We start from the raw sequence: 12831 nt of genomic DNA on the forward strand, positions 1-12831 counted from the left end.
TGTGCTGATAACAAACTAATATACACTAGAGTTACAGAATCATGACTTTATTTTGTATTTTTATTGTGACTCCTGAGACACTGAGGATGTGCAGATGAACGTCCATCTCTGTGTCCATATTCAGTCATGTGACCATCATCACTGCTACACTTCCACTAGATGAACCGCCATCACTAAAGTAAGATCATGAATCATGAGTCTGTTCAGAAAGTATCAGGACTGATTGTGAATCTCTAATCAGAGTTCATGGTGTCACTCCATCTATCATGAAGCCTCATGTGTGTCTGAAATCATCAAATGGAGAAGAAACAGGCTGTTAAAGATGGAGACATATTAGAGCTTGTTCACGTTTCATGATCTTGTGTGGAGATTCATAACCAGTCCAGATACTTTTAGAACAGACCTTGAATATGAAAACATGCTTGACTGTGTAGAACATGCAAAATACCTTTTATATTTTCATTGTTGACACTTTCTATTGACTTTGGCTCTAATATTCAATAAACTCATTATTTGAAGAGATTTTCACTGAAGATTGAAGTCTGAAGCTGCAGGTTTTTCTGTGAATCATGATGATTGATCTGCATATGAAGAACAGAAGCATCATTATGAGAAACTCCACAACATCATCCATGATCAAAGAGGTCAAAGGTCACCTCAGAGGTCACAGCTCATCAAATATATTTCTTTAAACAGTGTTATATCAGAAAGCATTTAGTCAAATCTGAATGAGTGAGTGTTGAGAAGAGCTGAGGATCTTCTAATATCAGTGTGTTGAAGTGTTGTTTCTCTCTCTCTGCTGGAGTGTGTGTTCACTCGAGTGGAATAGAGGTTTTTGTACGAGCGTTTCATTAGATTGTATCACTGTGGTGGACTTTCGGTGGAGGAACTAAACTGGTGATCGGTAAGTCTGTCTATTTAATCACCTAATAAAAAAATACAATTTAGATTTCAGAAAGTGTTTTACAGTTGAAACAAGAACAACATTTATTAATAATAATGATTATTAGATATTGTGGCAGAACTTTACTTGAAGCCTTTATGTATAATGCATTATAAAGGTATCAATAGCATATGTTATAATGTCATATATGTTTTCATAAATAACTGTAATCAAAGTTAAAATGTTTTATAATATTTGCAAATTCCTTGTTACATCTAGAATTGGTTGTTTATTGTCATGAGTTTTAACTTTATAATGTGTTAAAACCTTGGTTACAATTATTGATGAGATTATACATGCATCATAATGTGTAAAACAATATATAATTAATGCATTAAAAATACTTTTTATAATGCAATATGTATAAAGGCTTTAAAGTGTCACTGATATTTTTGTATAATTAAGTAATCTAAAACAATGATATTATTATAAGAATAACATTATTCCTTTCAACAACAACAAAAAAAATAATAATAAAAAAATGAAATAAAATTCTAAACATATTTCCACACTGTGTCTCACTATGAGTTTATTCAGTTTATTACAGGTTTGTTTTTCCTTCTTTTATTTCTACACTGAGTTCATATTTAGTTCATCTTTTATTGTAGAAATCATACATGGAAAAAGAGATTTGACATCAGAATGTAAATGTTGCTACTTTCTGTAGTTCAGTCAATGATACTGAATCTCTTTTGCTCATGTTGTGCTTATAATTCAGTGTTTTGTTCATTCTGTGTGATTCAATTGTGTTTTAACTCTGTTTGAAATTGAGTTACATTTTCAGTTCAGGTGAATATCTCAAAATGTAAGATATTTATGTTCAGAGTGAATAATTGCTGGAATTAAAGCAGTCAGATCGGCCTGATAATAGATAATATGTGTTATAACTGCTGTTACACTTATTGATTAGATCATACATACATTTTAATGTATATAGCAGTGCATAATTAATGCATTAAAAATACTTTTATAATGCAATATGTATGAAAGCTTTAAATAAAGTGTTACTGATATTGTTTTATAATGATTGAATCTAAAACTAGAGCAGCATTATTCCTATGCTGTGAATGTGCAGTGCAGTGTGTGTTGTGTGTGTGTGTGAATGTGTTGTGTTTGTCTCCTGCAGCTGGTCCCACAGTGAAGCCCTCAGTGTCTCTGCTGCCGCCCTCTTCTCTGCAGATCTCTGGAGACTCAGCCGCACTGCTCTGCCTGCTCAGCTCTTACTCTCCACAGGGGGCGCTGGTGAGCTGGACACTGGACGGGTCAGAGGTCACCGAGGGGGTTCTGACCAGCGCAGAGAGCCAGCAGGACGGCCGCTACAGCCGCAGTAGCGTCCTGACCCTCAGCAAAGCACGCTGGGAAGAGGGAGAGCTGTACGTCTGCAGAGTAACACATGATGGAGCTCCTCATGAGGTCTCGTTCCACAAGAGCTCTGAGTGCTGATGTTTCTCTCCTGAAGATGAGCCGTATCTGAGTGTCCTGTGTCAGGCAGGATTCACATGAGTCTAGTGCTGCAGCTGGAGTGATTTACAACTCAATACTGAAACTGAGTGTGTGTGTGTGTGTGTGTGTGTGTGATCTTTCAATCTGCTGTGTTTGCTGCAACATTCAATAAAGCTTCTCAACAAGTTCACTTTGTGTCTGACAACATCATTCAACTAACAGATGAAGATGCAGGTGCTTTTCAGAAGGTTGATGTAGCAGTAAATGTCAAATAAAGCTCTTGGGGTTTGAACATGGTCTCTGGAGACAGAGCTGCTCTATTCTGAGAGGATCACAATCACTCCACCCTGACAATGCAAATGGGGTTTTCAGTCTCACTCTTTGATTGGTTACATGATCTGGACTGGAACACTTTCACTTCTGCTTTAGTGAAGCAGCGCAGACAAACTGATCATTACATTTCTTTATGAGATAATTAACTTATATATTAAAATGGCATCATAAATCATATAAAAACATGATCACAAATCAAGAATGTAAAAGTTTGTGTGTCTCAAATGGAAAGCATCACGTCCAGACAGCAGAAGTGACTGAATGCAGTCTGTTCAGTTTGATTGACAGGATCATATATTACACCTAAAACATGATGATCATATTGAAACACTGACTCATTCTCTTCATAAACACAAGAGTGATGTTATATGATATAGTGTTATTAGTGTTTGAAAATACAATCATAAATCATCATTCAAACCTGAACTAAACACTAGGGTTGGATCTAGATCAGGATGATCAGTCCTTTACATGCAGTCTGTAAGCAGTGACATCATTACCGCATGGCACAAGCTGATTGGCTTCTGATGATCCTGCAGCCAATGAGATTCCTTGCTCAATATTTAAATAGTCTGATTCAGTGTTTGCTGTAGGATAGTTCCTCTGAAATTCAACATCTTAAGATATTTGAACTGTGTTTTATCATTCCACACTAAACAATGTTTGATAGTCAGTAGCTTTTTATTTTACAGTCCTGTTCCCCATGTTCTTAATATGTACTTATTATAGTAATTGAAATAACAGGGTAATAACTAGGTACTAACCCTGAACCCATGTAGTTACCTTATATTACCCAGTACTTTTCTTAGTAGGGGAGAGCGGGGCACAACCTAACACATTTTGGTTTTGGCCCAATTATTAAAAAAATAATTAAGTTAGAATAATTGTTTTTTTTTTGTTTTTGTTTTTTTACACAAGCAACACACACATCTCTGCTACAAATGAAAACTTAAAGTTTTTTTCTAGGACCTTCCATTTTCATACAGTTGCACAAAAAATGCAGGGTTAATTGTAACAGACAGAGGGGTTAGTTGAACACTTGTGTGTAACACACATAATTCAGTTCTCCATTGGAGTGGCTACAAGAAAATTCTTAGGTAAAAAACGCCTAATAATCGACCTGTCAGACCCACACAATTCCCCGTTCCCAAGCATAAACAGCTTGATCCCTCTCAACGAACTTTCGCTTAAATACCACGACATAGCTCAGGCAATCGACATGATCAAAGGGTCAGGGCGCTTGGCTTGCCAAAATTGACATTACATCTGCTTTCAAAGTAATGCCTATTCATCCAGATTCATGGCACCTATTCGGAGTTCGCTGGCTTGAGAAATATTATTTTGCAGTGCGTTTAACTTTGGGATGCAAAAGCAGCCCTACAATATTCAACATGCTATCAGAAGCCGTTTGCTGGATTTTGTCGAACAACTACGCCATTCCCCACCTCATTCACTTGCTAGACGATTATTTAATAATCTCGCCTCCCAATGCCATCCCAGCCTCACACATCCTCACAGTCCAAAATGTTTTTTTCTGAGCTCAGAATTCCCATCGCACAGGAAAAAAAACATGGAATTAATGGAATTATGGAATTAGCAATGGAATTAATTTGGATTCAGTCAAATTCCAAGCATCCCTGCCCAAAGAGAAAATCGACCGAATAATTCTCGTCTCATCTACTCTCCTTAAAAAAACAAATTGTTCAAATCGTGAACTCTTATCACTACTCGGCCATTTAAACATCATTCCGCAGGGCCGGCCCTTCATATCGCATCTCCTCTCACTCGCGTCCTCCGTCCACTCGCTAGAGGACCTCATTTCCATAACTCAAGCATGTCACGACGAACTCAGGCTATGGTTAATATTTCTAAACCAATGGAACGGCCTATCCTTTTTCTACAACAACCTCATTTCGTCCCCCACCGATATCCAACTGTTCACAGGCGTCGCCCCCTCAATCGGTTTCGGGGGATTTTTTCAAGGTCGTTGGTTCGCGTCTCCGTGGCCATCGCAGCTCCAGGACATATCTCAATCCTCAGCTCTATTCGAGCTTTACCCTCTCGTAGTAGCAGCTTTCCTGTGGGGAAAAGAATGGGCCGCTAATAGCATTTTAGTGCATTGCGACAACGACGCATTGCATTAACAAAGGCTGTTCCCATTCACCTGCTCTGATGCCACTCCTAAGGCATCTCACCTGGATTTCAGCTTGCAATCAATTCATCATAATTGCTAAACACGTCCCTGGGTCAGAAAACCAAATCGCTAATTCCCTGTCTCATTTTCTGTTTCAGAAATTCAGGATGCTGGCTCCAGAGGCGGGTGGGTACTCCAACTCCAGTTCCTCGCTATTCAGAACTAATATTCCCGTAACCCACCCGTTAAAACCCTTTCTTGACGCATCGCTCGACACGATCCTCCAAGCAGTTTCTCCCAGGACCCTCCAATCCTACGTGACTGCTTGGAGATGTTTTAAAGCATTCCATGTCTCTTATAACATGCCGTTCCCCGATTTTTCTCTTCTTTTCTAAATCACCTCATTTATTTCCTACCTTAATTGCGTTAAGGGCCTTAAAGTCGGGTCCATCAAAAGTTACTTGAGCGGCATCCAGTTTTTCCATAAATTGATGTGTGGCGTTCCCTCCCCCGAGATAAACAATTCACTAACCTCCCTCCTGATCAAAGGGATTCAAAGATCCCAACCCACCCGTCCCGACGCCAGACAACCCATAACGCTAGACATTCTCACCAAATGTATTCACGCCCTCCACAAAGGCTACCAGCCTCTCAATACCGCCCGCACACTCGACGTTATGTTTATCATAGCCTTTTTTGGTTTTCTTAGATGCTCAGAACTCGCTATCACTTCCAAATTCGACCCAAAAATCCACCCCGCCATCTCAGTCTTGTCAGTACTAGATGGTGAAACAATTTCATATTTGATTAAACAAAGTAAGACCGACCAAACCAAAAAAGATCATTTCATCTACATTTTAACCTCTCATCGCCAATCCATCCATACCAGTCAATTCTGGCATATCTGCAATGGAGAAGCTCTCAGGCTAAATCTCCTCTGGAACCCCTGTTCATAGACGAATCCAATAAACCTGTGACAGGCTTTTGGTTCCAGAAACACCTCAGATCTGTTCTCCAACAGTCAGGCATTCCAGCAAAGAATTTTTCAAGTCATTTTTTCAGTATCGGGGCAGCAACTTCAGCATCCCAAAAAGGCCTCTACCAACAGCAGATCCAAGCCCTTGGGAGATGGTCCTCAGATGCTTTCCAAAGCTACATCAGGACCAACCGGTTCCACATTAAAAAAGCTCACAAAACCCTCATTGATTAAAACCGCCTGGGGTCTCTCTCTTTCCGTCCAGCGAGCATTCGGTCTCACAGTGGATGCAAAGAGAACTTTCCCGGTAGAGCACTTATGTTTTCTCTTTCATCCAGCGAGCATTTGGTCTCACAGCGGACGCAGTGAGAACTTTCCCGTAAGCATAGACCGGAATTGTCACTCCAGTCCGGGGAGTACTTTTAGGGGGAGTACTCTGGGTTCGGGCCAAACTCTGAGCTCAGAGCCCTCCCCCCGGACAGCACGCCAAATGCGCAATAAACTTTACCCCCTCTAATTGTATGTAAGTTTGAACTCGTGAATTTTATCAGTAGGAAATCGCGCTGAAGAAGTCTCTTTCCGAACACATCACGATATTTTGGCGTCAGTTCACGTGTGCCAGATGTTGGTAAGTAGTCGTAAATACGTCTTCCTAATAATGTTTGTTATAATGTCTTTTCTGTTTGTCGATATTAATCAGATTAGCTCCCTCATGTTCAGTCACTGTATTATATCTGTCATCTCCACAGAGGCTTTGCGTTTCATTGCTTTCTTTCAACACCTTACTAAACTATGATGATTAAACAATGCCTGTCATGTGACGTGCTATAGACCTTCAATCAGTTAAACATATTCATATCAGGTTTAAAGTAGTACAATTAGTTCCAAAATGGTATTTGTAGAAGAAGCACAGTAAAAACAACACTTACCATGCTTTTACCACAGTAACCTTAGATTTTCACATAACAAAGTTGAATCTCATCTCTTGGTTTGTAAACATATTATTACTTCATCATAGTGATTTTGTTTAACGTTACTGTATGTGTCACTATAATAGATTGCCTCTGTATCTGGCAATTTTTTTATATAATTAACTGATTGTTATACTGTTGTGCAGTAGTTTTGGCGCTACATTTGTCTTTAAACAGTTTGACATTAAGAGTAATAACCAGCAGCTGTGGCCCATTCTAGGTTTGTTGAAGGAAGTAGGTAAATATCCATTCATGATTGGTGTTTTCGGAGGGGATTGCAAACCCAAATCACTCACTGAGTACTTGAGGGACCTGGTGAGTGAGTTGAGTAGTCTTCAGTCTGGGTTTTGGTTCAAAGGAAAGCAGTTTTTTCTGAAAGTCTGTTCTGTTGTTGCTGATTTCAGCATTTAATGACGCCCCGAGCCCAGTACACCTTTGAAGACTAGGTAGTAAATAGTTAAGTGTTTTTTCATAGATAGGAGCTGGAGTTTCTCAGATTATAGAGGTGAACCCATTCTACAAATATTTGTAAATAATTCCGCTTGTGCGTGTGTATAGTCTTCTCTTCTTCTCTTTGTTGTTCTCTTCTTTTTTTTCGTGCCTACAATGTGTTTTGACTTGCAAGTCTTTGGAACCTAGGTTACATAATCTGACATTTCTTTTTTATAGAATGTATCATATCGTGGAATTTGTAAATTCAAAGGAGGTTGAAGTTGTCCATTCTAATTGGCTGAAAGAAGGCGAAAGTTTCTGGCCCCCTTTTGTTTCTCTTGCAAAGCTGCGTAGGGCAGCTAAAGATGGAGTGATGCCAGGTGCTGACTGGACTTGATTCAAAGTCCGTGTGATGTATTCGCATGGTATAGTAATGCTTCATTTTCAAATAATACAGTTTTACACTTAAAGGTGCATTCAGCGATCTCACACGTTTTTTAAATCAGAACATTTCTGTTCACCTACCGCAAACATCTCGTCACTATCCGCTAGCTGGCTGTCTCCTGAACACATTGTAGAGAAACGAGGTCTCTGCAGTCAGTCTAGTCTCCACAAACGCAGCTCAAACAAACTGAGCAACAAATAGTTTGACCCTCAAGCATAAAACATAATAGACTGTTTCAGCCAATCACTGACAAGAATGATGTGGGGTGGGATTTGGGGGGTTTGAGGAGGAGGGAGGGGCTAGCTAGCCTCTGTTTTGTTTGATAATAGTTCAAACATCAACAAGAGGTTACGCCAACTGGGTTCGCTGATAGCACCTTTAATGAATTGAAACTTTTCTGCACAAGTAACACAAGGAGCCCTTCCATTTCGGGCTGGGCAATATTATCAATGACATTGTTATGCACATCTCATCAGTAAAGCCGGTTCCTTGATTAGTAGTAAATCACCATCACCTGCTTTCAGATGGAGCGGTATTTACTACACAGAGCCGTAGTTCACTCACTGACAAGCTGAGCCATATCACATTAATTATCGCATGTGTATGTAGTAAATGCCACTCCATCTGAAAGCAGGTGATGGTGATTTACTACTAATCAAGGAACCGGCTTTACTTACGAGATGTGCATAACAATGAAATCGATAATATTGCCCAGCCCTACTTCCATTTATACCTAATCTGCATTTGTGTTGTTCACAGATGTGTATGAGATTGCCTGTGCAAAGCTGCTAGAGGCAACAATTACCTCTGATCTAAACACTGAAGAAGAAGAGGATAACAGGCCAGAGTACATGAAGAGAAAGAATAGGTAGGAGTGTCCTATAATTTCCTTTTATGGCCGTTTCAAAAGTTACAATATAACTGGGCAAACAATTAGGCAATGCCTTACAATGCACTCCTGACAAAACAAACTTCATCATTTATAAATTAATTTATTATTCATTCCAAAGAAAAACTGACATCCCTATGTAATCAATGATAGAGGCTGTAAAAGAATCGTATCCAGCAGTGAAGAGGAGGAAGAGGAGCAGGGTAGGACTGCTGCACCTTGTGCTCCAACCAAAAAAAAGAAATCTTACACTCCACTTGCACCAGTCCCCTGCATCCCATATCTTGGTGGTAGGCCTGTTACAATTGTTACAGTGGTTTAGATTAATCTTTTATTAAGCATCTGTGTGAAACTAACACAACTGCCAATTGTACCTTTGTGACAGCTCTAGGTGATGGGAGTCAGCTAGCTGGTCAAGGCTTTTGGTCACCAGGCCATATTTCAGAGACCACAGTTGATCTCCCTTCTGATGGAAACAGCTCAGCAGCAGGTCCGTGGGCTTCTTCCCCGTCAGTGAATATCACAGCAGCGGCTAGTCCACCACCGTGGTCTCCAGTCTCAGTCTCCACTACCAACAGCCTGAGGGCTCCTACTGACACCCCAACTTATGCAGCAGCTGGCAGTAGTCGGTCATCAGGCCAAGATAGATATCAAGTAAGAAGGGCAAGAAAGCTATGCTAAAGCTTATGGAAATAAAAATTCACTTTGGTATGTGTGTAATGAGATTAAAACTTTTTTTTTTTTCATAGAACACTCACTCCACAAGTATATGGCCCTCAGAACAGGTCTTCTCGGGAGGCGGTGCCTACAGGTAGAAATTTTACAAAGCGATCCATCTCTGTTTACTCTGACATATCTACGTACAATGTTTTGCTACTTTATCTGCTTTGCCTGCTTTTTCATGTCTTACAGCAATTGCCAAGGAGATCCTCATCCAGCTCGACTCTATCAGAGAGCAGCAGTTGCTCATCCTGGTGCAGCTCCAAAAAATCACCAGCAGTCAAGCTGTTCCAGACGTCATACCAGACCCAACACATTTTGGGCTCCCGCTTTCAACTATAGAGGAGCTACAATGCTTGGAGGAGACATTAAAAAATCCAGATGAGAAGAAAAATCTGGTGAGTTAAATTATGCATTAATCAAATAATTCCTAAAAGTCAGTCCCCACTCTCACTCGCGCTATATTCCTTAAATCACTAATGATGTACATGTCTTTTATTTCAGACTGTTCTCCTTGGAATGATTGGAGGCATGACTCTTAAAGACACTGTGGGAAGGGTCCTGAGAAGAGCAATGAACACTTCACTGGCGAGACTCATTAATTGGAGTGGGGCCAACCGAAAGCCTGCGTTCAAAGGGCTCACTTTGAAAAATGTGGTTCTGGGTAAGTGTCGGTGCTGTATTTGTATTGAAAAATTGTACTGACCATGTTTTTTTACTCCAAGCTACAGTGAATAAAGTATGTAGGTGCACCAGTGCAACTGACCCGATCAGGTTCTATGGGTGCACACTAGGGCTGTCAAAATTACTCAAATGACGTTAGAATATTCCCTTCTAAAAAAAACACACATTCCAACATCTGGTTGCACATTTTGTCAATGTTGCGTTACGTCAATAACAAGTAAGGGTTGCACGACTACTAATTTCTGCTAGTCGATCTCTTATCAAAACAATGATTGTTGTTTATTTTGCACGCTCAAGTTTATTTCATGTGTTCATATAAGTTTATCCTATCGTTTATGTTCATATAAGTTTATTTCATATTGTGCAGCAAGCGCACTCATAATGGAAGCGATGCGGTCACGGCTCGGTCGTTTTTGCCAGGCACGCTCAGGTAAAAATTTAAAAGGAACTGAATAAGATGTCAAATATAACCCTCATGAATAAAATCAAGTAGGCTAATATTTAGGCAGAAAGAACAGTTCACCTAATAAGTGGAGGCTTTAAATCATTTTTGTGGCAAGTGTAAAACTACATGTTTACTGGTCTAATTTGCCATTTAAAGGCATTTCAAAGAAGTAAAATGACTGGCTAAGATATATCTGTCAAATATAATAACCATGAGCGAAATCAGGTCATTTACCCCAAACAAAATATCATGACTTATGTCTATTTACAGGTTATGCCCATTTGTTTCTGATAAAAGGAGTGTTAGATGTGTATAAACTGGGGCAATACAGCTTTAACACGATGCACGCTGACTTTCGGCTCATTCAAGCCAGCAAATTTGCAACGAAATACGCTTCAGGTGTCTTTCACATATAACGTACCCATGTCTTAATGCCAGACCCGCAATATATCTTTTTTTTACATAACTAATTCAAAGTAAAATGTTGTTTCATCAGTCATCTATATCTCCAACTGCTGTTGGCTCACAGTGTGTACGTGGTTAAACATAACTCGTGGCCACAAGAAATAGATGTTTTCTCAAAATATGAAGTCGATGCCACAAGATAAATATATTGTTCCCTCAACATATGATCTCGAGGCCACGACTTTGCATCGTGTGGCCACAACATGATGTCGTTACCGCAACAAAATTATCTCGTGGCCACAACTTAATATCCCACGAGATATTATGACGTTCCCACGACTTAATATCAGGTTCCCACAAGTTTATATGTTGTGGCCACGACAAAACTAATTGAACCGAACATGTCCCTTCCCGGTCACCATACAAATCAACTCAGTCAAAATCAAGTTTGTTTAGTTATGCAAGATCGCAAATTATCTTCTAACAATATTACAGACATGACATGATTGTGCAGTGATATATTAAGGGACTTACATTTTAGGGACAGTGGTCAGATTTATGCTCTGTTTCAACAAAAATAGTTCAAAACAAAATCAAAGCTAAATGTTTGGGCATCTCTAAACAAGTGTTTCGTTAATGAATGAATGCTTTTCATATTAATCTAGTGAGTCTATGATTCAATCACCCATTCATAAAGACAGTCGCTTGCTTTTGTCACTGAATATTCAATCGATTTGTTTAAACTGGAACTAAGTGGCAAAGAAAAATGGGGCGTGGCAACTGCAGGACAGAGAGGAAAACTTCCAAACACTACTGATTTCATTTGATTGGTAACTTTTGTGTCTTATTATTCTAACTCTATTTATGAATTTGTCATAAAAGATGAAAATTAATGATGTTAAAAATGCAATTTGACAATTTATAGTAAAATATAAATCCCCTTATAAAGGGAAGGTGGATTTGTCATTGATCAGAAGGTGCTTCTAAACTTTTTAAATTAAAAATAAATGTAAGAGGAGAGGAGAGCCCTGCATCCAAATTAAGTTTAGGATCTCACATGGTAATGCTGCCCTCTTCTATCTTGTGTTTTTCTCAGATGCAGTCCGACGGAATGCCCTGACCAAGGATTCCACAGAGAAGGAAATTGAGATCCTCTTCACCAGATGGCTGCAGCTTGCCTCTGATAGGGATGGTGGCCGGAGCCAGAGGGCAAACAGGCAGACAACATAGACCAAAGTGTGTGTGTGTGTACGTGCGAGCGAACGTGTGTGTGTGTGTACGTGCGAGCGAACGTGTGTGTGTGTGTGTGTGTGCGTGTGCGAACGAACGTGTGCGTGTGTGTGTGTGTGTGTGTGTGTGTGTGTGCGAACGAACGTGTGTGTGTGTGTGTGTGCGAACGAACGAACGTGTGTGTGTGTGTGCGAACGAACGTGTGTGTGTGTGTGTGCGAACGTGTGTGTGTGTGCACACGTGTGTGTGTGTGTGTGTGTGTGTGTGTGCGAACGAACGTGTGTGTGTGTGTGTGTGTGTGTGCGTGCGAACGAACGTGTGTGTGTGTGTGTGTGCGTGCGAATGAGCAAGCATGATGAGCCGACTATGGTTAAGTGTGATCCAATAAAAAAATGCATTTAATGAACCTGTCTTCCTTGTGCTGTTTTATTTTCAGTTTATCTTGCATAAATAACGGTTGCTAAGATATTTTAGTAGGCTATTATCCTGACATGAATGAATTAAATAAGGTTTAAATAAGCCCTCTCACTCGGGGTTCTGCAATCGGGCCGCATTAAAACCGAGCGCTCGCAGAGCAATCGGACCTGCCGAGGATCGGCCGAGTGTTTAATCGGGCCGCGTCAAAACCGAGCGCTCGCAAAGCAATCGGACCTAGATTCATGCCGAGGATCGGCCGAGTGTTTTTGCCTTAATGGGGCCGCTGTAGGCCCGCGCCTTTTTTGCTAGCTGGGTTTGCGTTCATTCATTCATAGTAACGCGATTCATATTAAAACAGTATTTT

General features: G+C 40.1%; 1 protein-coding gene across 1 annotated transcript; it reads left to right on the forward strand.

Moving 5' to 3' along the window:
• Positions 1–5652: 5652 nt before the first annotated feature.
• Positions 5653–12454, forward strand: LOC308684495 (uncharacterized protein). The gene is made up of 8 exons (XM_081355738.1): positions 5653–7657; positions 8437–8545; positions 8720–8856; positions 8952–9220; positions 9316–9377; positions 9479–9684; positions 9791–9950; positions 11917–12454. Exons 4-8 carry the CDS (start codon positions 9174–9176, stop codon positions 12048–12050), a joined length of 609 nt encoding a protein of 202 aa, XP_081211864.1. The 5' UTR covers positions 5653–7657; positions 8437–8545; positions 8720–8856; positions 8952–9173; the 3' UTR covers positions 12051–12454.
• Positions 12455–12831: the final 377 nt, after the last annotated feature.

This window comes from Scardinius erythrophthalmus (genome assembly GCF_964197995.2).
Source record: "Scardinius erythrophthalmus genome assembly, chromosome: 24".
NCBI lineage: Eukaryota > Metazoa > Chordata > Actinopteri > Cypriniformes > Leuciscidae > Scardinius > Scardinius erythrophthalmus.

Bases quoted from the DNA above. Each gene is read 5' to 3' on its own strand.
- LOC308684495 (XM_081355738.1), top strand. From the start codon at position 9,174: ATGCAGCAGCTGGCAGTAGTCGGTCATCAGGCCAAGATAGATATCAA. The intron at 9,221-9,315 runs GTAAGAAGGGCA...TTTTTTTCATAG, and splicing joins CAGGCCAAGATAGATATCAA to AACACTCACTCCACAAGTAT. The intron at 9,378-9,478 runs GTAGAAATTTTA...CATGTCTTACAG, and splicing joins TCGGGAGGCGGTGCCTACAG to CAATTGCCAAGGAGATCCTC.